At 41.9% G+C, this 24,183-nt stretch overlaps 1 protein-coding gene across 3 annotated transcripts in view; it reads right to left on the bottom strand.

Annotated features, from left to right (window-relative positions):
• The window catches only part of Osmr (oncostatin M receptor), a 64,293-nt gene that overhangs the window by 24,428 nt on the left and 15,682 nt on the right, over positions 1 to 24,183 (bottom strand). For all 3 annotated transcript variants that reach the window (XM_052159589.1, XM_052159588.1, XM_052159590.1), the window contains 6 exons: positions 23,450 to 23,534; positions 15,047 to 15,216; positions 9,494 to 9,665; positions 5,951 to 6,226; positions 4,493 to 4,628; positions 3,659 to 3,810 (listed from right to left, as the gene is read on the bottom strand). In XM_052159589.1, the coding sequence (XP_052015549.1) occupies positions 3,659 to 3,810; positions 4,493 to 4,628; positions 5,951 to 6,226; positions 9,494 to 9,665; positions 15,047 to 15,216; positions 23,450 to 23,522 (979 nt within the window). In that variant the 5' untranslated portion in view covers positions 23,523 to 23,534. The remainder of the gene's footprint in view (positions 1 to 3,658; positions 3,811 to 4,492; positions 4,629 to 5,950; positions 6,227 to 9,493; positions 9,666 to 15,046; positions 15,217 to 23,449; positions 23,535 to 24,183) is intronic.

The raw sequence follows: 24,183 nt of genomic DNA, 5'->3' as shown, positions 1-24,183 counted from the left end.
TACAAAGTGTCTCAATCACCGAAGTAAAACACAAAAAGTAACTACACTTTTTGGGAAGGAGGTTGGAAAAAAATCACAATATTGAGGAAATAACCTCAAGCAATCCAGTATACAAAACATTCAATAATAACATCACCAATTGTCAAGGAGACTGCCAGGCTTCAAATGACCCATGCGATAAAACTGCCACAGAAGAGTTTAAAAAAGGTCACTGAGCGAAAGCCACAAAGTTGAAATAGAATAGAAGGAAAACAGTTCTCAGGAGAGAAACTGAAGTTAATAAAAGGACTAATGCAGAGGTGAGTTACACAAGTAGAGGGATGCTGAGGGATGGCCAAGGAGGGGCGGGGCATTCAGACATGAAGGATGTTTGAAAATCCATAGAGAAAGCAAGTATTTTAGAAGCATCATATACATATGCTCATTCCAGGCTCCACATGTTGGTAAATTGAAAACAAAATGAAAGACAGCACATTTCCTTAAATTGTTGATCAGAGGCATCCCAGAGACTCTTAAAGTAGTACAAGGTATTGCCTGTGCTCTTGGCTGCCCACTAGAACTTGATGGCAAGACCTTACTGCTGAAGCTACAACACACTTTAGTCACATGGAGAAATCAAGTCAATAGTGACCAGAGGCTTCCTGCTGCTAGGTATCTTTCTGGAATGAGCTGTTCAGACTGTTGTGGAAGGACAGGGAATCCATCAATAATCTTACCAACTGTGAACCCAGTGAACTGTAATAATGACCAGTGCGGTAAGATGCGATAGCGTTTTGAATGCTATAGGGGTAACCAGCACCTTAATGCTGGGATTAATGGCCCATCAAAATGGAGGAAACATACGCGGTGCCACAAGTCTGGTCAAGGACAATTCTGTGAGATAGATGAACATAGCATCAAGCTCCACTCTAAATGTCCACCTCTCTGCCCATTAGAATAGTGTGCAGAATGAACGGTAAACTAAATAATAGTGGAAGAAAGGGAGAGGAAAAAAGGACCAATTGAAAATTTTAGAACGGAAAAACAGAGTATGGGAAATAAGACCCTGGTTGGGAGTCATCTGGGAAAGATGGAGAGTGGCTACGGGCTGTAAACCTCTCACAGGACACTCAGAAACTTCAGACATACATTTCTATGGTTTGGGATACTAGAGACCACAACACATTTCTTAGTTGCCTGAAGAAAAAAGAACAATGAATGACAAAGCTGATGACCTCAAGCAGTTAAAGGACAAAGAGTGAGCCTTGGTGCTTGTCTGCTTAGATGCCTCTGGGTTAAGGTCTTTGGTTAGTGACTGTATTCTAGACAGAGGAATATGGACCTGTCTTAGCACACATTATTGCCTCTGTCTGAGCAGTATCCCCCTCACAGCTGAAAGTGAACCCCACAGTGGCCATGTTTGTACCTGACATCTGAGTTATAGATTACTCAAGGAACACTCTCCTGCCTAGAAAGTGGAGAACACGGCATGACCTTGTTTATAGGGGACTTCACGTAGATTTTTTTTTTTTAAGTTTCAAACAACCTTGTCATCTTGTGACATCCAAGTTGACCATTCACAAAGCTCTTCTAAGCATGAAAACAAACAGCGGACTTCTTGTATCACACCAAATTCCAGGACCATATGAGCTGAAAGCCGAAAGGATATCCCAGAAAGAAAAATGGTGGGTCGGCCTAATTAATCCAGAAATGGGAAGGAGGTAAAAAAAAGAGTAAGTTTCTCTCCAAACAGCAAACTCACAACCTCTGTGCCATTTTGGCTCTCTACATCAAGGTGATGAGTAGCAGCCCTGTCTTTAAATGGAGCCTCCTATAACAGGATGCCTCGCAAGCCATTCAGCAAGTCATGGTCCAACCCTCACCCCCTCATCCCCCAGAACCTTTAGACTCTGCTAGCTTAATGCAGTCACAGCTGCTCAGAACCTCCAAGTGTGCTTGAGTACAGAGTATGACCACAGAAAACTGCCACCAGGTATATATGACTCTCAGATTCGGAGCATGTGCACGGACCTCCACCTCCTGTCCGAACTCCTTCTTCTTCGCTTCATTCCAGAGTTTCACGATATCACAAAGGATAGGCTCAAACTCAGGCGAGTCTGTCTCAGCTTCCCCCGTTGTGGGGACTTGCTGACATTGGGAGTTCCTTGCTTGCTGGTGAGCACCATTCTCAGACCAGGCATCAGATAACCAGAGCTTTACACGCGCCACCCTGGCGCAAACTACCAGTTCTTACTCAGTTAGATAACAAAATCTACCAGTGAAATGGAACAGGGTTAACAGAGCTTAATTATTCAATGAAATTGTACATTTAAGATGGGGACCATTTACCCCGTGAACAGATGGGGTCACATGAACTTACCAGAAGGGTCAAGTTGCCCACCAATCGTATTTAAGCTCTTCCCGGCTATATGTGGAGAATCAAAACCCCACTGACAATGTTTACTGACAGCTTTGTCAAACCAAAAACAGAATGAGTGTTGTGGCTCCCATCTGGCCAGTAGATGGCAACCTTTTGACTAAAATAGGGCATGGATAGTCCAATCTGCCCTTAGGCCAAACTACATGCTGTGATGGCAGTCACTATGTCTGCCTCTGCCATTTCCCACCCCTGACCCCACCCCCGGACCCCCACAGAAGGGATAGAGGTGGAAAGTGGGACTAAGGCTTGAACCAAGACTGATGGGTTGTTTGTTGTAGAGAAGCGTGATTAATCTCACCCTCACCATGAAAAAAAACTATGGGTAACAACCCATAGAGGATTGAATGAATAAATAGCATGACCCAGCACATCATAAGAGAGAAAATGGTCTTGTTTCCAATACATGAAGAGTTATTTAAACTTGTAACCATCAAGAAATATTGTTTGATGCTCAATTCAATTAGCAAAAATAAAAAGTGATCCTAAAACCTTAGGGAGAATAAGCCACAGAGTGAGCATGTAACTGGGAAAACTACTTTGGAAGATGTTTTGAGAGGTAAGCATTCAGGAAGACTGTCTTTGCCAATTCCATTTTAGGTACATACTAAAAAAATATGGATATGTATACAGGCACATGTAAAATTCTAATATTAATTAAAACTCTACCCCAAGCAAAACATGATAGAACTTGCAAGCCATTGAAAGAGATGAATGACCAAATCGTGTGCGTGCACAGGAAGAACTACATAGTAGCACAAAGAAGAGATTACAGCAATGTTTCCAGGGTAAATACATCATGCCAATTGAATATTATATAAAAATTAATTACTATATTATTATAGATGGCTTGTTACACAATAAAGCCCAAACTTCCCAGATCCTTAAATGAACAAGAAATGAGACTACACATCCATATTCCTACAAACAACTGAAAGCAATAGACAAGTCTGGGTAGAAGAGTAGAGATAGAGAGAGAGGTTCTGGGATAGGCCATGCAATAAGTATATGCCTCAATACTAGTTTGTTAGCGAGCTCATTGATCCTTGAGATGCAATCAAAACAAGTGCTTCGGAACGCACGCATCCATGATCATAAGGGTGAAGATTAGCTCACACAGAAGAACAAAGATTAGCTTCACTTGGATTGTAAACTAGGCCAGTATCTGCAGCACGTTCCCTGGGTCGCATTGGATATAATTGCATGCCAGCGGCCATTGTGGGCTGGGCGATGCTCTCTCACCTCTGTGGGTCAGGTTAAAGTTGATGTTGACACTTCTTTTCCTTAATTTGTTTTCAGCTGTGAGAGTGAAGTTATATGTTTCCTGTGAGTTGTCAGTGATTTGCCAGGTATAGGAGTTTCTGTGGTTAGAAACCTCACATCTCTTAGAGAACCTTAAAAAGTGGGGGTGGGGGTGGGGGGAGAACAAGACAGCAAAGACAGGATTTAAACACTTCCATCAAAGCACGTGAATCCTGATTCCTTGGGCCTTTAAAACCATAAATTCACTGAACCAATGGATACCAATGGATACCAATAATGAAAATGTTTCAATGAATTTCTGCTTGTGATAAAATTTCCTTGTGGGTGCTATTGGCATCAATTAATCTAGTTGAATATTCTTAAAATTTTAGGAAAAAACGGTCATATCAACAGATAAGACTTTTAATATAAAGATACACAATCTATTATTCTTATTTTAATTGTACATGTTCTTTCAGAGCACATCAGGTCGAAGGTTCTATACCCCTGTAAGACATAGAAAGATTTTCTTGTGATCCCAGAAGGTGACTCTAAAACATTTGCACACATTTTCTGAAATGTCTAGGTATAGCTCTCCTTCTGCTCCATATGTCTTTTCTATGAGTAGAGTTGGTGATTTTTTTTAAATACACACTAATATAGGCTTAACTCTAAAAGGGTAGGAGGAAAAGATGTACTCAGAAGAAGGGAAGACACACCCAAGAGTATGTGTGACTTCTCTAAGGGTGTGTGATTCTCTAAGAGCAGAAACACTTGTCATGTGACCATTAAACAAGGAAGACCCTATAGATGATGTAATGAGAGCAGACTCACGATTCACACAAAGTGTAGATTTCGGGATGTTTTTGAAACCAAGCCAAAGTCGTATCTATCCCAGATTCCCATGAACAATTCAAAGTCGTAAAGTCTTGGGTTTCACAGAAAAAATTCTTGGGTTCCTCAAGCACTTCTGTCCATACAAAGGAAAAGATGAAAGATGTAATTAACCTCTTTTATTGAACGACAAGTCTAAAGGAAAGTTCTGCCTGGGCTCTGAAATCACGGTTCCCCCAAACAATAAAGGGATCAAAAGATGGAAGTCAGCAGATCAATAGCCCCAGAAAGGTTCTCCAGAGACTTCCTCATACTAGCTCTCCCCATTCTGGGATATCTTCAGAATAAATAGTCTATATTGTGCATGAGGTTGGCACTGTGTCTATCTGAAAGAGGGCTGGTGTCCCATGTTGATTCTGTGACTTCCACTAAAGCCCAGGCATGCAGGCAGACTGTGAACTGGTTCACTTCTACAGTAGGGAGCAGAGAGTCCTGGGAAAGGCAAAGCTCCTCAAAACTATAGAGTCACTTCTGTTCCCAGAGCCTAGGGTAGGGCATTCAGATGGTGGAAGAATCCAAGCCTAGAATTACCTCCTACAACAACAGTGAGAGATGTTCCAGATTCTGTCCTATGGTCTAGGTATATGATGGATGGAAACTTGAAAACGCACACACAAGACCACATAGAACAGGCATATTGTGACCTACAGAAAAGTCAGCATGTTCTTACTCCACTGAAAAGGCCACTCAGTCAAGGACACTATTAGCCCCTGTTGGTGAACTAATACATTGTGGCTAGACACCTCTCACACTCATGGATTCCCTAAACCATTACTGTGCCATTTATAGAAATGACCAAGTGGATAGGCCTAGCCAGGAGATAAAGTCCTCATAGATCTTTGACCCTCTGTGCACCCTCTTTCTATAGTTGGCTGGCTGACAGCAGCACTCCTCCCTCCATGATTTGGGGAGGATTCCAGTTCAGTTGGCAAAGAAGAATATTTTTTCATTGGTCCAGGTCATAAACAAAAATCTCTTTCCCTTAATACTATTGATTCTAGGAATAAAACTGATACCAAATGTCATGGATAAATAGGATATCCTGGGAGTATTGCTGCTGGGTACTATTTTCAAAAATCTCCTTTTGGAAAACTTGTGAAATCAAAGAAAACTAAAACCACATTTAAACATGTTTCTTTGCCTTCTGATAAATGAGAAGGAAGGAGACTTAACATTCTAATACAGTGGTTCTCAACCTGTGAGTTACAACACCCACAGGGGTCACATATCAGATATCCTCCATATTAGATAATTACATTATGATTTATAGCAATAGAAAATTATAGTTGTGAAGAAGTATTGAAAATAATTTGATGGTTGGGGGTCACTACAACATGAGGAATGGTATTAAATGATCATAGCATTAGGAAGGTTGAGACCCACTACTCTAATACTTACTTGAGACAAACAGAACAGTACCAAATGTTTTTTTAGCATTCATGGCTTGACAATTGATGTTTGTCCCTGCGTTGCTAAGGAAAACTACATTATTCAATTTTAATAATGACACGTGCGAATCAAGTTGTTCTCCATGGATTGGTTCTTCTTGCAACTTACAGGATACATTATATAGATTCTTCCCATACATCAAACAGATGGTGATATTGGAGCCTTCTTCCAACAGTTTGTCTTCAGGAAATAATAATACTGTATCAGGTTCAACTGAAACTTGTGCTGAAAGACAAAAGGCCTTGGTTAGAATATTACTCACATTTCAAGACACATCCCCTCCCACTCCCTGTAGGTAATATGGTTTTATTCTACCTTCTGGGGAAAATAGACTAAACTTCCATGTGATTCCTGGACTTTTTATTAGGGAGATACCAATCCTCTCCACCGAGGTACCATTTGTCATACTGTCCCAGCTAAAACAGCATCACTATCATCACTTCTGGTTATTGTGATGTTGCTGTTGTTTGTAGCTGCCCTCTGTGGGGCTCCCATTATGTGCAAAGTGTCATGAAGTGTTTGGGTTCCTTATCTCAAGTCAGCCTCAAGACCTCTCAACAGCGAGACAGGCAGGGACTCAGAGCTAAGTTTGCTTAACTTGTCAGTAGTAAAAGCATATTCAGACCTCCTAGGTCTCTGTGATTGACAATTTGAGATATATAATCCCTGGGAGATCCTTTCTAATTGTCAATTTGAGTGTCTGGGAGATGAGTATAGGAGTGATCATATAGGTTAGGTTAATCAAATGGGAAGACTTTGCCACTGTGGTTGGCGCCAGTCCCTGGCTGGGATCCTGGACTGTAGGAAATGGAGAATGTGGGCTGAGCACTGGCATCTCTGTTTCCTGATGATGGCGACCTAACAGTCACTGCCATCATGGACTGTACCCCTGAAATGAGAGTCAAAATGAACTCTCCCTCAAATTGCTTAAATACGATGAAAATGGCCCAGCTCCAAAGCTGTATCTCTCCATCAAACTGAGTCACATACCCTCTGCCTTCCCAGAGGTGCTGCTCACCCAACTCCCATCTCCTTCTGCTCCAGTCTTTCCTTCTGTATGACCTTTGACATATCAAAGTCCTAAGGACTCTGCGGGGACTTCCTCCCTCCTGCCACCTTCTGTAGTGTCTCCCTCTAGGTGGCCTTTGAGAAGGCCCTCTCCCCAGCTGCCACTCAGGCCTCACCACCTCCCCTCTCAACCTGATGTAACCTGGCTGGTCTCCTTCAGGCCACTAGGTATTATCATCGCTGACCTCACTGTGCCAGGTGCATAGCTCTTCTGAAGGTTTGTAAGATCTCTAAATGATTCTACTGATCAGTCACACTGGAGAAAGAGCCCTCTGGAAGTCAGGATTCCCAATTAGTCTTGTATAAATTTTACGGTTATGGTTTTGAGAAGTCTAGTCAATTTTACCAATGTTATTTATGACATATTCCTTTCTTTCTCTCACTGTTGTTTGAGTGTTCAGAGATGGAATCTCACTATTTATTCTTGGCCAGCCTTGAATTCTCTATATAATCCATCCAAGCTGACCTTGAATTTATCTTAACCCATGACTCAAACTCCTGAGCATTGATATGATGTGCCAACATGCTTGGATTTCTTACTCTCTTTCTGCATTTATATTTTCTTTCTGCATATTTCAGCAGTAGATATGGTTGTGAAGTGCATAGCCTGTGTATGTTCTTCACTTTCCCTGGGCATCATTTTATGCATCTGTGAAGTGGGGGTTAAAAATAAAGCCTGTTTTTTAGTGTCAACGTGATAGCTAAACCAATGTCTAAGTTTAAAACTGTAAAATGTACACTTAATTTTATTATTATCAATGTATGCACTAAACTAGTTCTGGGTTAAGAGGTTGCCACTTAGAGTTAATAAATTTGCATCAATGCTTGGCAAAGGAATAGTTATATTGGTAGAGTTTCATGTACTACAATGAAGAATGGAAATGTTATTGTTATAGATCTGGCCTCTAGCTAAATGGAACATGAGAAGCTATGGTAAAGTCCATTCTAAACCATTTTTTTGTTTTGTTTTTTTGAGACAGGGTTTCTCTGTATAGCCCTGGCTGTCCTGGAACTCACTCTGTAGACCAGGCTGGCCTCGAACTCAGAAATCTGCCTGCCTCTGCCTCCCAAGTGCTGGGATTAAAGGCGTGCACCACCACCACCATGCAACAATGTTCAATGATCAAAATTAAGGGATAATTAAAGTTATTCGTCCACAATTCTATCACTATAATGAAAAGCTGCTTTGTTTTCCCCATATTACTCCTTGTCTCTAAATTGAGGATTGGAGAACCATACCTATGAGCAAAGTCAAGTCTGTCATCCGTTTTTATAAAGCTTTATTAGCATACAGCTACCCTCATTTGTTTACACATTGTCCAACCCTGCTTTCTGAAGACAGAATTGCTTCAATCACAAAAGAGACCCTGACAGAAACATTCCCATTATCTTTTCCAAATGTGTGTATGCATATATATATATATGTATACATATATATTTGTGCTGCTTTAATAAAAACACACAATATTAAAGTAAACCTGTTTTGCATATTTGGAAAATGAATACACAATTATCTGAATTTCATAATTACCTCAATGAAGATATTCAGAGGTAAAATTTCAGACATCTAGAGCTCCACAGGGAGTTTCTTTTTTTAATTAGATATATTCTTTATTTACATTTCAAATGATTTCCTCTTTCCTGGTTCCACCCTCCCTGAAAGTCCCATAGCCCTTTTCCCTCCCCCTGTTCCTCAATCTACCCCTCCCCACTTCCCTATCCTGGTATTCCTCTACACTGCTACACTGAGCCTTTCCAGAACCAGGGGCCACTCCTTCCTTCTTCTTGGGCATCATTTGATATGTGAATTGTGTCTTGGATATTCCAAGCTTCTGGGCTAATATCCGCTTATCAGTGAGTGCATTCCATGTGTGTTCTTTTGTGATTGGGTTACCTCACTTAGGATGATATTTTCCAGTTCCACCCATTTGCCTAAGAATTTCATGAATTCATTGTTTTTAATAGCTGAATAGTATCCCGTAGTGTAAATATACCACATTTTCTGTATCCATTCCTCTGTTGAGGGATATCTGGGCTCTTTACAGCTTTTGGCTATTATAAATAAGGCTGCTATGAACATAGTGGAGCATGTGTCCTTATTTCGTGCCAGGGAATCCTCTAGGTTCCAGGGGTGGTATAGCAGGGTCCTCCAGTAGTATCATGCCCAGTTTTCTGAGGAACCGCCAGATTGATTTCCAGAGTGGTTGTACCAGCTTGCAATACCACCAGCAGTGGAGGAGTGCTCTCCACAGGGAATTTCAAACCACTTTTTAGTTCTATTTTGACCAAAGAAAAATAATGCCAATGTCAGTTCTGTGACTTTCAAAAGGAATGGGATATACTTCAGTTGATTACTGATCTCTAAGTTATACTAAATCTGATTATTCTTGGGGACACTTCCCTTATAACCACTTCACTTCTTACCACTAACTTCTTTCCAGGAACTCCAGTTGCCCCAGGAACTCTGTGGAGGGGACTTGGACTCATCTACTAGAGCCCTTATTCTAATGAAATGTGTGACACACTCCAAGGGGATATCAGATGTCCAGCTCCAACGCACAGCTTCTTCACGCTTCACGGTGGTGCTATAATTCTCCTGAAAAAAGAAAGGCAATATTTGGCAATATACAGTCATTATAATCCTGGAAAGTAGGTCAACCCGAATTACTCCAAAGCACAAACTTCTACCCTACTTTAACTCCACCATCTATCTAAATTAAGTTCATTTCTAACCCATCACTCTTTGGCAGTGGCAGATGTGGCCTCCTGTCTCCTCAGTCCCATTGACCATCACATTCTCTAGGGGTCCATACAGATCAAGAGAGAAAAGCGAGAAACCATTCAAGTCTTGCATCAAAGATCTGAGATAGACATTCAACCATGCTGGCCACATACAACCCACTAAGAAAAGTCTAAAAATCTAGTTCATTGAGTACTTACTTTTAGAAGTAGGCAATACTTGTTGGTATTTTTAAAATATCATTTTAGCCAAGGTTAGATCAGATAAGCTAAATGTGAGTGAAGAGGATAATTCTCCATGGTACCCCAGGAATACCAACATCTGAAAAAGAATCCCTTGTTTTTTCTCCCATGTCCTTCAAATGTGGTGGCCAGATAGATCAAATCCTCTCATTAAAGCTCCAGCTGTCAGAACCATAGGCCCTAAAGACACCAATCAAACACCATATTTTCATACTTCTCTTTGACTTTACTCAAGGTGAACTGGGTCTTAATCTTTCCAAGACATTGGAATTTCAAGTTGCAAATTTGTTCAATCTCAGTGGTGCCATGACATCTCTCTCCAGTTTTCAAGGCCTCCACTGTCTGGTTCCCACTAACGAACGGGAAGGTATCTTCTCTTTACCCAACACTTTTGAGGGGTTTGGAACATCTCAGTATCATGAGGCATTGCTGGCTGAGCGTCCTCCACCTCCCCCCTCTGCATTAGGAATTAGCTGTATTATTGGAAAACAAAGCATTCTCCATCTCTTTCATGAAGCCTTCCCAGAGCTTCACGCATACTCAGCAAGAACTCTCCTGCAGAGCTGCACCTCAAGTTCCTAGAGAATTTCCTGCTCTTTGCTTTAAATTCTTCCCATTTCTACCTACCACAAAGCCCTCTTGGAATTTATCTATGAGGCTGACAAGGACCAAATGGAGCTGAGACCCCCTATTTCTTCTTTGAGCTGAGACCACTATTTCTTCTTTGAATCTAGGAATTCATTTTCCTTAGTGTGCCTCTCCAGAATCCTTGCCCTGCCCCAAGTCTGTGCAGGATAGTCTGTCAACTTGACACAAGCTAGAGTTATTTGAAAAGAGGGAACCTCAGTTCAGAAAATGCCTCCATAAGATCAGGCTGTAGGCAAACCTGTAGAACATTTTCTTAATTAGTAATTGATGAGGAAGGGCTCAGCACATTATAGGTGGTTCCATCCCTGGGCTGGTGGTCCTGGGTCCTATAATAAAGCAGGCTTATCAAGGCATGGAGAGCAAGCTTGTGAGTTTAACTCCTCTGTGGACATCAGCTCACGACTCTTTCTGCCCTGACTCTCTTTGATGATGAACTGTTATATGGAAGAGTAGGCAAACAAAATAAAACAAAAAACTAACAAACAAAACCCTTCCAAAACAACAAAACAAACAAACAAACAAACAAACAAACAAACAAAACAAAATGCAAAACCTTTTCTTCCCCAAGTTGCTTTTGGTCCCAGTGTTTGATCACAGCAATAGTGACTCTAACCAAGGCACATTCCCTGCAGCTGGGAAATGGTGGTACCCATCACCGTGAATTTCCCAGGGGCAGCTAGAGGGAGTCTGTACACATATACCTTGGTGCACATGATAGGTCCTCAGTTTATGGAGCTCAGTAACCGTATGTCATGTCTGTCCCCTGCTCAGATCACCAATCTTAAAGCACATGTACTACAGAATCCACGCAGCTGTGGAATGAGAACACTGTGGTTCACCCAGGTACGTTCAATTGTGTGCCTCCTTTCTACTCTATATAAAACAGAATATTTAAAACTGTTCCTATTCTTTTCTTTTTCTTTCTCTCTCTCTCTCTCTTTTTTTTTTTTTTTTTTTTTTGGTTTTGGTTTTGTCAAGACAGGGTTTCTCTGTGTAGCCCTGACTGTCCTGGAACTCACTCTGTAGACCAGGCTGGCCTCGAACTCAGATATCTGCCTGCCTCTGCCTCCCAAGTGCTGGGATTAAAGGTGCGCGCCACCACTGCCCTGCTAACTGTTACTATTCTATATCACCTTATTATTTTGCTTTGTTCTTAGATCACAAGACATATTTCTGTCTGCCTTTTTTTGAGATCCTGATTCATGAAACTTTCATTACTTAACGAAGAGCCTTTAGATGTTACATTTGAATATTCTTAAATCTACAGTAAATACTGGACAAGAAAAACAAAAGAGAAAAACATCTCGGCACTCTTATTCTTATTACACTTAGTATAAACACAGTCTGCGTGTTCTACCCATGGGCTTGGGTGGTCTTGCCCTGCACCTGCCTGCCCCACCTGCTCCTTATGCTCTGAGCCCACACACTGCATCCTGCCTTCAAACCTGGCAGCTCCCTACACCCAGCCCTCAAGGCCTCTGATGGCTCCCATTGGGTTTTCCCAGAGATCTCATTCTCAACTTTCATACCAAATTAACTTCGATTTCTCTTTCATATCTTGGCTCAAAGAATCTTCCATTTATATCATGGGAAAAAATTAGGCCTAACTCCAGCATTCACAAGTGACCCTTACACCCCCGTATATGAATTTAGAGCATTCTATTTCTGTGCTCAGCTCTTAGATTCCACACTCCTTGCACAATGCCCAATGCATGCCTGCACTCCAATATTCTGAGCTGAGCAATTTAGTCACTTGATTAATATGCAGTGGGTCATGTTTCCCTATAAACTGTGTGGATTTTATCTAACCTCAATTTATCCTCTGTGGTCTTTATAGCCTTGTCAATGAAGAAGATAAGCTTTGACTGTGTCAGTCAAATTAGTGATTTAAAAAGAAATTGTGGCAAATTGACTACAGCTCTTGCAGACATTAGTAGGTCACAGAAACTGGCATACACACAGACATAGAAATAGATCTGAGGTCACTGACTCATTGCTGAAGCATGAGTCCTACCCCTCTGTGATTCACACCACAGGCCTCTTTCCAAGCTTGAGCTGATATTCTGCCTTCTCTTGCTGTTGACTAAAGAAGACAGAAAATGTCCTAGAGGGAAGAGCAGAAGTTTGGCTTGGGACAGTGCCATGTAGTGTGCCTGTCAGCAGGGCTCTGTGTGGCCACCACTGTCAGGGAGGTGTTCTATTCTAACCCCAAGCACCTATGCCAATGTGTTTTGCCTCTGGCTTGTTGAAAGTGCAGTGACCGATGAGGCACTAAGTTGCCCTCTCAGCATAGGTTGTGAGGGGATTCCTGGCTTCCACAGCAAAGAAGGGCTCAAGCAAAGAGTTTCCAGAAGGAAGTGCATTCTCTCTCTTAGCTGAAGGAAGTCTTATGTCTCTCCTCAACTTCAGGTACAAGAGGGGTCATCCAAGGGCATCGCCTAGGGGTAGCATATGACCGTCTTTCCTGCCTGGCCATGGAGATGAAGAAGGGGGACACCTCCATGCTATTCTCAACTGAAGTGTGCACAAATAGCTGTGCACTGTTGTCATGGGACTGGGGCTGTGTATTCTTGAGCTCAATGAAATAAACAGGTGGTGTGATAGTCCACCCTCTGAGATCTTAACTCCTTATAAATTACAGAATGATGTCTGCTGCTTTCTTATTCAAAGAGACATTTCGTGAAGCTAATAGGAAATCAGACTTAAGAAAACAAAGAATGGGATTCACTTGTTCCATGACTAAAGTTCCTTGCCTTTGCTAATATGAGGACTAATAAGAGTTGCCTTTTAGAGAAATACAGAATAGGATTCCCTTGTTTCTACACTAATGCTGTTTTGTTATGGTGATACGTGTTCATGCTCCAAAATCCCTCCAGCACTTCTCCCAACCTTCTGTTCTTGGAGGAGCATCTTTGTCCAATAAGACCTTTGTTGAGTGTTTCCCTAGGCCCAAGTCACCTACCAAATGCTCATCAGAACCACAACACGCAGGTTTCATAGTTATAAGGTGGGATGGCGGGAAGATCTGAGATGGTGGCAAGTGGACAGCTCTTATTATACATATGTGTTACTGACGTGGCATTGTATGTTCCCATTGTGGGAAAAGGCAGCCAAGTGACAGCCCTGCTGTAAGTCCTAACAGACTATGTCAGATTGTATTTATCTCATGCTACCTACTTAGACCTCATGTGTAGTCATGGATATGGGGAAAAGCTGAAGACTTTAACATTAGTGAAAGGTGTAACTGGAAGGAGGGACATTCTTGATCCCTATATGCCCAGCATCTTCTGCCCAAGAAAAGGGAAACCTTTATGGGGCTGTTGGAGCTTCATCTCAGCCCTCCGTGTCGTTTACCTCCAGAAGATTTCTAAGGCACCTTGACAAACATCTCACAATGATGTCTACTGCCTGCCACTAACGTGCTCTTAGATGAGACTGTGTGTGGCCCAATAGACACTTCCAGTTTCTGAATCAAGATGAGTGAAAATATACCCCAAATAATTCAAAGCAAGAAAGAAGTTGAAAGAGTTTTCTTTCATTCGGTTTTCTTTCTTTGGGCTTACGTAGTCCACGTTGGCCCTGAGCTGATGCTGTAGCACAGGGTGTCTTGAACTCCTGACACTTAGTCACTATCCAGTGCAGTCTATGAGAACCTCTGTGTTGGCCACATATTAAGTGTGGAGAGATGGTTCTTCTGTGCAGTGAGCACAGGGCAAGTAAACAGATCCCCAAGAAGGCTCACTGTGAGAAAAGTGTTGGTAACTCATTATATCTTATTCAGGATAACCCAAATTTTCTGGGCAATCCTGAGTGGATAGAGAAGAGAGGTGGGGGAGGGGTGTGAAATAAAGGATCTTCACGGAGCGTGCAGATCCAGTATTTACAAGGACAGACCCAGCAACTGTCCCAAGCACAGCAGCACAGAAAGAATAATCTAGTCTCTTAATTCACTTATCAAACCCAGTGGCCCTTATTACTTTGTCTTAACTCAGTGACTTTCAATCTGTGAGTTGTGACCCCTTTGGGGGTTGAATAACTCTTTCGCTGGGGTCATCTGAGACCATCAGAAAACACAGATATTTATATTATGATTGATATCTGCAGTAAGATTTAAGTTATGAAATAGCAACAAAAATAATTGTATGGTTCGGGGATCACCACAACACGAGAAACTGTATTAAAAGGTCACAACATCAGGAAGGTTGAGAACCTTTGTCTTAACTAAAAACCCAGGGATGCAATTCTTTAGGAAACCAGTATTGAGAGGGAAATGTTCTTGAATGGCGTACAACACAAATCATAGCACAGGAAAAGGATTTTTAAGACAATAAGTCACAAAGTACTTACCACCCAGATGATGTTGGATGTGTTCAGTCTACTGATCTCTATCTGAAATATCATGTTTAATTCTTGATGAGTAAGGGCTGGGACAGTCCATTCTAAGTTCACTTCTTGAAGTTCCAGTTGAGAAGAAACTCTATGTATCTCAGGAATCAACGGTAAAGGCTCCCCCAAGACTGAAAGACAAAAAACAGGTATAAAACAACTCTCAGTGGGGGCATGATCAAATAGCCACACTTTAACTAGAGACACTAGGGAGAGCTTTGGAATACACTAACATATGCACCCTAGCATCAGAATCTGAGAAAAGCTGGGAGGGAATGAGAAGTCCTATCAGCAGAGGATTAAGACCCAGATGAAGCAAAAAACTTTCTGGGCAATGCACAGCATAATAATAAACTGAGGGGGGGAAAAGGCACAAAAGCATCTTTCCTGGGTAGGGCAATCAGATTTTAATTCATAATAGAGACAAAGAGGTTGTACTGGCTGGTTTCGTGTGTCAACTTGACACAGGCTGGAGTTATCATAGAGAAAGGAGCTTCAGTTGGGGAAGTGCCTCCATGAGATCCAGCTGTGGGGCATTTTCTCAATTAGTGATCAAGGTGGGAAGGGCCCCTTATGGGTGGTGCCATCCCTGGGCTGGTGCTCTTGGGTTCTATAAGAGAGCAGGCTGATTAAGCCAGGGGAAGCAAGTCAGTAAGAAACATCCCTCCATGGCCTCTGCATCAGCTCCTGCTTCCTGACCTGCTTGAGTTCCAGTCCTGACTTCCTTTAGTGATGAACTGCAATGTAGAAGTGTAAGCTCAATAAACCCTTTCCTCCCCAACTTGCCTCTTGGTCATGATGTTTGTGCAAGAATAGAAACCCTGACTGAGACAGAGGTTTTGTTTTGTTTTTTTCTAAAAATCTTGTATTTTAAAATTAAAAAATAAAAATTAGGTCATGGAAATTCAGGGTTCTACAGATTATTAGAAGGCTACAAAACAGAAGCATATTGTATATCTAGACCAAGGTTCCGTGTATTTCAATGTACTGAGCTCAATCACCTCCAGAAAGAACTCACTGAACTCTTTGGATGGGACAGCAATAACTATAGGCACTAAATGAGAATCAAAACACTTGTAACAAAGTTCCTCAATCAAAGAAAGAGCCGAACTGGAGAGACACAGCAACATCATAGAATCAATTAAGATTGTAAGCTTAGAGCAGTGAGTGGTATAATGAGTCTGTAAAAGAACAGGAATTCAAACATGGACAGATTTGTGCAGGCCATTGACAAGAGGAGACCAATGTCTTTGAGTCTGTCTGTAAATCTGAAATAACACCACAGCCATGGCTTGCACACAGAAGCATCAGCTGATACATTCTGCTGTGTGAGAGAGGGTGGGCCTGGATCCTCTTGGGTTACTGCCAATAATAAGAGTAAGAGGGAAAAAAAAACAGCATATAGAATTGAAAAACACGCCGGGCGGTGGTGGTGCACACCTTTAATCCCAGCACTTGGGAAGCAGAGGCAGGCAGATTTCTGAGTTCGAGGCCAGCCTGGTCTATAGAATAAGTTCCAGGATAGTCAAGGCTACACAGAGAAAACCTGTCTTGACAAAAAAAAAAAAAAGAAACTCACACACACACACACACACACACGCGCACATTTCATGTGTGGCTAATTCAACTGTCCCTACTGAAGGATCTGAAGTAAATGTGAAGGTTTTGAAAAGTTAGACTCCCTTTGTGAAATCAGCTGGTGTCTGGTGACCCGTGTACAACAGACATCCACTTCTCGCCATTTGATTTCCTATTTTCTTAGAAACCAGTCATCTGAAAGCCTCTTGTGCCACATTTAAAGGCAACAGGTTGTTTAGGGAAAGAGTGGCTTGGTGGCGAAACACATATTTAGCACGATTAAATGCTCACTCTTTTGCAGCCTTTCCCCTCCACAAAGGCAAAGGAGTATCTTCCTAATAAAAATGTTAGCAATCTGCAAAATGTGAAGGGTCTGCAAATTGCCAGTGCATGTGCGCTATTTTTCTCACCGAGGATAGCAGTTAACAATCCCAAGCTATGTTATTTACTAGGCCCAGCAGTGGCTAAATGGTGTGTCAGATAACACTGTAAACCCACAAGACAGTTTTTATTATAGAAACAAAGTCAGAGCTCTGTGAGATTAAATAACTTACAAAAGCTCTGTGAAACTTAATAGTATCTCCCTAATATCAAAACACGTGCTCTCTTGTTACACTGTTTCACAACCGGGAAGACAGGATCACGTCATCTGTCCATAGTCTTCTGGGATGCAGTGCCTGAGGGGTATACTCCATGGCCTCGGCAGCATCCTGGGGACCACTGACAGGGTGAGATTCTGGACGGAGCAGAAGGGAGAATGAAGTGCTTTCAAGTCTCTGGTTTCCACAGCAGAGGACTTTGCATCCAGATAAGGCATTACCCTCAGATGGCAGAAGGTTTCAGATATTGATATAAGAATACCCATAACATGAAAGACAACTACTTATAGGTTGCCTAACCTGTGGGACTTTTTTTGCAAATATGTCGAGGGAAGGAAGAATGTGCTCAACGTGGGTGCCTTGACTTTAGAGTTGGCAGTGGGTCCTGTCACAGGACATAAAAGACATGAGCATCAGTGGAAAAAAAAAAAAAAACAAATGACTCGAACTTCAGCAAAATTAAAATCTGTCTGCTGGAGACAAATTGTTACCATTGTTCAGTGTTACCAAGAAAATAAAGTCCACAAAATGCAAGAGGATAATTTTAAGTCATGTGTAGATAAGTTTCTAGTATTCATATTATATAAGGAACTCTTACAGATCCACAACAGAAAAGCAACGGATGCGTACTTTAAAAATGGGCACAGGGCTTGGACATTTCTCCAGATAAAATAAACAAATGGCCAAAGAGCAACACAAAAAGATGCTCATTGTCACTTGTCACTAAGAAAACGCAGATCAAATCTATGTCGGCATCTCAAATGAGATAGCACCTCACACTCTCGAGGAGGAAGACTGAAGCAAAAACTCAAAACATGCAAATCACACATGCAGACAAGGGTGTAGAGAAATCTGCAGTTCTCGCACACTGCGGGTGCAATGTAAAATGGCCCATCCCTGGGGAAGACAAGTTGATAATTTTTCAGAAAGTTACAATAGAATTATAAAGTAAGACCCAGCAATTAGATTCCTAGGTCTATATCTCATCCGTCTCCCAAATGAAACCAGGATTCAAGTAAAACATCTGCCCTTGAATGTCTGGAGTAGCACCATTTTCAAACATCTTAGGGTGGAAAACTTTCAACTGTCATCCGTGGGTGGCATTCAGATTGAAGGTTGTGATTTCTACATAAAGTGTGACTACACTGTTCAGTAGTAAAAAGGGGGAGAGTGCTGACCCACGCTACAGACCGGATGGAACTCAAAACATTATGATAAGTAAAAGAATCCAGAGTTACATATTACATGGCCTCTCTTATGTGAAATATCTAGAGTAGGTAAATCCTCAGAGACAGTAAGAGTTCTGATAGTTGCCAGCATTGGAGAGAGAAGAATCAGGAACCGTTGCTTAATAGATATTAATGTTTCGAGCAGCCAGAGGCTGTGTCTCTGGAGTTGTTAGGTTGCCTGGGCCCTGGCAGCATTAAGAAGCAAGGCTTCACTCTTCATCTTCAATAGGGCCAACGAAAGACATGAGTAATAATGTCTTTCAGCAGAGAAGGCCAGGCATACTCAATTTGACTGCATTGGCAATAGAAACACTCTAGGTCTAGCTTGAAATGAGGTGTAGGTTTCAATAGAAGGCAAGAGGTGTACATCATCATAACTAAGCAATCCTACTCGAGGTGTGGTCCTGACCATCACTGGCTCAGCCCCAGTCTTCCTGCAAGGTAGACTAACGAGTTCTTAGAACTGGGAAATCTCTTCTTGGGAAGCAAGCACAAAATTAACCTTCATTCCCACCAGGATGGTTCCAGTAATATTACAACATATTAAACACCACTGATGATTGGCTCGTTGTAACAATAAAGAAACTCAATTTTTATGCTATGTGACTGTTACCTCAATAAGGAATGTCAAGATACATGATTACAATAAAAAATAAAACAAAAACAAAAACAAAAACAAAAAGTTGAGCTTCCGGAATTCTGTTGACTACACTCTCACTCCCTTGTTGCGCTTGGGCCAGGTGTTTGGACTTAACTTTTTCCATATTGCTGTGGTTTGTATATATGGTCTGAGTGACCAACATAGGTTCTTAGAAGCTTGGTTCCGGTAGGGTCAAATGCAGTCCAAGTACTAAGAGGCAAAGCCAGTGGAAACTAACAGCTCTCTCATCAGACACGGGCCCACTCAAAAGGACAGAATTCACACCTGGTACTGGAAACCCAGCCAGCCTCCCAGTGCCAGTAAGGCCACAGATCTTAAAAAAGAATCTATTATAGTCACTTTGCTAGACCAGCATAATTCTTCACTACATGTTAAATTGTATCCTTATACCCACAGATAAGTATAGTTGCCACCCCATATCTAAGAAGCCTCTCTCTACAGCAAATAGAGGCCATCACACACACACACACACACAAAACTCATCCTGGGAAGCCCAGCCCTGATGGATTCCTCTTTATCACAGCTCCTGCATGTGTGGCTCCAAGGACATCTCAGAAGAAAGGGTGAACTGATTATAAGGGCAAAACATCAGAAAATTGGTCCTAGAAACACTTAATCCTAGACATGGCTGCATAGACAAGATTAAACCAACAGCAACATCAGTGGATATATTAATGTGGAATAGAAAACTTTAAAGGATTCTACTCCTAGATCAAGAACTGTGGGTAACTAATGATTGCTGGGAGCAGGAGAATTAGCCTTTCCCAGGGAATTAATCTCTCCAGGAGTGAGTGCCCTTATTGGTGGTCAGCCCTGAAAGTGTAGATACAAACAACCAAAGTGGACTCAGAACATTGTATTTATATATTTGTGTACACACACACACACACACGTAAGTAAGTATGTATGTATGTAGCAATAGTAATTAAAGAAAAAAAGGTTATCAACTTGAGGGCATGGGTGAGGTTAGAGGATGGGTTTCTGGAAGAGGTTGGATGGAGAGATGGGACAGTGACTAGTGGTAATATAATTCTATTTCAGTTAAAAAATATTTTTATGAATGAATTAATAAACAGATAGATGGATAGATAGATAGATAGATAGATGGATAGATAGATAGACAGACACACAGACAGACACATAAAAGTAGGCTCTTGGTGGAAAGTGGTTAGTCATTGCCTAGACTGCCCTTATACAGGATTGATGTGGTTCTTTGGAACTCTGGTTCATTTTGTCAGTTTGACTGGATTTAGAATCAACATGGAAACACAGTTTTGGGTGTGCCCATGAGGGTGTTTGCATAAAGGTTTAACTGAAGAGGAAACCCACCATGAATGTGGGAAGCAACTTCAACAGGGTTGTAGTTCAGACTGAATAAAAGGGACAAAGCCAGCTGGCTACTGTGGCACTGCGACCATCTAAATCATAGTCCTGCCTCTGGGCTCTCCCCACTAAGACAGATGGTGTCTCAAACTGGGAAACAAAGCAAACCCTTCCTTAACCTGTTCCTTTCAAATATTTTGTCACAATAACTTGAAAGAAATAATGTTCATACTCTCTGTGTGTCTCCCAGACTCGGGGCTTTTCTCAGTCCTGTTCACAGCAGGTGGCAACAGGCTGCTTCTCTGCGGTGGGTTGTGATGGAAACCGGACTGTGAATAAGTCTTAGCTCAGGGAAACTGAGATTAATAACATAGAGTGTATGCATTCTACAATCGATTGGTAAATGAATGAGTCAGCCCCGTGTCTAACCTTATTTCTGGAAGCTCTAGCCACTTGTCCAATGTTGCTTCAACAAGAGGGAAGTTCCTTCAATTGACATATGTTATCAGCAAGTGAGGAATGACTCAGGGATTTGAGTAACATTAGTTATTCAAATGGGGGTGTGTGATAAAACTCCAAGGTGAAGCCAGAGATCACAGGGACCATGGCGATTAATAAATCCAATCCCACTGATTTTTTTCAGAGAAGCTAGTTGAGCTTAAACGTGGGGATGGAGGACTGTGCCAACGCTGTATACCAGACCAGAACTAGGCCTCTGGTCCCCAGGCCTGCTCTCATTCCATGAAACTGCAGTGGCTAAAGAGGCCATCTGGGGACTCATACGCGGGCTTAGTCACAGACAACCTCCCACTTTTCCCACTAAGTTCCTCTGACCGGCCCTAATACTGCTGGAGGAAATAATATGTGGCTAATTCCCAGAATGAGATACCATGTGCCAGTATTTAAAGCAATGTGATTCCAAGAACTTTTGTCATCAAAAGGAAACATTTATCCTACCTAATTGCTTAAATTAAAAAAACAACAACAACAAAAGTTTCCTGGAAGAGAGATAGAGATTATTCTGTTTGTACACACACACACACACACACTTGTAATTATGTTTTTCTATATATCATGATTTAACCTTTATTAGAATGTGTATCGGAGGAAAGCATGATGGCTCTGTGTGTAAGGGTACTAGCTGCTAAGCCTAACAACTATGTTGAGTTTCCATCCCTGAATCCCTCACTATGGGAGAAGAGAACCAGTTACCACAGTCTGGCTTCTGATCTTCATACATTTATTGTGACATGTGCATGCACAAACACACACATGCTAAATGAATGTAAAAAATAAATGTAAAAATCACCATATATTTACAATTGTTTTTATACATACCCAAAAGACAGAAAAACACACCAACTGTTCCAGCTCATGGAAACATGGCCAGGGTTAAGTGAAGGGTCCTACATATGTTCTATTGCTTGGAAGAAGTTGAGTCAGATTATCTGAAGTGCAGTCTCCTACCTGAGCCTGGCTAGCTCAGTGGTAAGCCCACTAGTTAGAGTGGGGAGGTAGCAGACAGCAGAAATTTAAAGGCGTCCTGACAGTTCAGGTGAAGACAAAGACCTACTAAGGAAGCCCTGTTTCGTGCAGAAATTTGGAAGTAGAAATGGAAAACTGGTTGCCAGGAAATTAGTTTGATCTAAACAACAGAAAGAGAGCCTTGGAGACTGATAGCAGTATGTTTCATGTGGAGAAGATACGCCAGGAATAGTCTGGTCACATCGTGAGACTCTGCTGGAAGAACAAGCTGTGGCAAAGCTTTGTGGATGTTTGGGAGTCCCTCAGCATGAGGACTTTGTGTCTCAGAACCAAAGAGCTCTGATCTGGGCCAGAACCTCCTGCTGCCTTGGGTCAGCTGCAGTGAACTGAAACTCCAGCAGGCAAGACAGACAGAGGGCACTACACATGCCACCAGGGAGAGAGCCCAGTCACCTTGGAGCCCCAGCTTCTAGAAGAACTTGATGAACTGATATTTAAGAAGCCAGAAAAAAAATAGTATATTCCCAAACGCCAAGACCAAACCCTAGATGTCAAAGATGTGAGGCAGAACTTGAGCTATTAGCAGAACTAATTTTCCTCTTTCCCACATAATTTTTCCTGTAGTTCTAAGAGATAAATGAGTGATTCTACGCATATTCTTTGCAAATGTCATTTTCGTGAATCCATGCATGGAATTCCCACTTGGGTGGGTCATCCGCACTCTTGGCTAAAAAGCAAGTACAGCAAAGAATGTGTACAAGAAGGAAAAAAAATGTAAAGTTTTGTATAATATGGATGAATGCAGGGAAAGTTTATGACCCGACAGAAACTCTTTCAAGTCTAAGAGTCTATGTCTAATGAGGTTCAAAGGAATAACATATCTATACACATCTGATAGTTTCCACTCGCATGTGCACTTACAAAGTTAATTTATTCCAAACTACTGTCTGCTGGGGAGATCCAAGAGACAAACATTATTTCTCTGTCAACAGATTTCAGCATTTAAGATAGAACCTTGTATGTACTCAAGAAAGTTTCTACTGCTTTACAGACTTTGGTTGCTTTCAGCCATATTTTATAAGCCTAACAGCTCTCAGCAAGTGTGGCTAAGGGGCATCACAACTTGTTCTAACTCAGCAGCCAGAACTAGTCTGGGCTGGTCCATCTTGCCGGGCAGGGTTCAGAATGAAATACCTTGGCAGCGGTCTAGATCCAATAGAGCAATCAGGAAGCTTTGTGGTCTCAGGTTCACTCACAACCACACCAATGAGCAGAGCACCTAGCAGGAGGCCGGGGCTAAGGGGTGGGCTTATTAAACGTGCCACCAATTGAGGGAGGACACGCCCGAGGCAGTTGTGGCTCCCAGAAACTTACCACATCTCATGTAATTTAATCACCAGCTTTGAGGAAAGAAAATTGCTTAACCATTCTCCAAAGCACTTGTTGGAGTCTCTTTTCACGTTCTCTTCTCCTTGGTTTTGCTTCTTACCTTCACTTCCGGATGTCCTCAGGGACAGCACTGCCAGGAGAATGGCTTGATGAAGGGCCACAGAGAAAGCCATTGGTCTGATTATCTGAAAAAGATAAATTACAAGAAAGGGCCTTTTATATAGCTTAACTTCTGGTATGCTTCTTGGGGCAACTGTGGTCAGAGGTGGGACTAGAGTCCCCCATTCTCCTCCCTGGTACCTGTGTCTCTTGTCATCTGCCTTTGGAGGAAGAAGGCACATTTCCCTGTCCCAGGAAGTGTTCCTCAGTCATAAAAGAGGGACAGCTGACAGTGTGCAAGTCAGAAGCCTAGGTCTCAAGGGACCTTGACTCAGGTGTGAAGATGTCCTACTATGGATTACTACCTTGAGTTGCTGTGAAGATGTCCTACTATGGACTACTGCCTTAAGTAGCTGTGAAGAAGTCCTACTATGGTTTACTGCTTTGAGTCAGGTGTGAAGATGTCCTACTATGGATTACTGCCTTGTGTCAGCTGTGACGATATCCTACTATGATTACCAAGGTCTGGTAGCAAGAGCTTAACGATTTGCCATCTCACTTGAACAATCCAAACAAAGCTGGTAAAGAAAAAAAGTTAAAAATAAAAATGAAACAGAACAAACAAAAGCTGATTGGAAAAAGGACAAATATAGTCTCAAGGAGGCTCAGTTTAAATTAATCCCATGAAGGGCTGGAGAGATGCCTCAGAGGTTGGCAGCCCTTGGTGCCCTGGCA

The sequence above is a fragment of the Apodemus sylvaticus genome, chromosome 16, assembly GCF_947179515.1.
Source record: "Apodemus sylvaticus chromosome 16, mApoSyl1.1, whole genome shotgun sequence".
Taxonomy (NCBI): domain Eukaryota; kingdom Metazoa; phylum Chordata; class Mammalia; order Rodentia; family Muridae; genus Apodemus; species Apodemus sylvaticus.
This window is presented reverse-complemented; position numbering and strand designations above follow the sequence as displayed.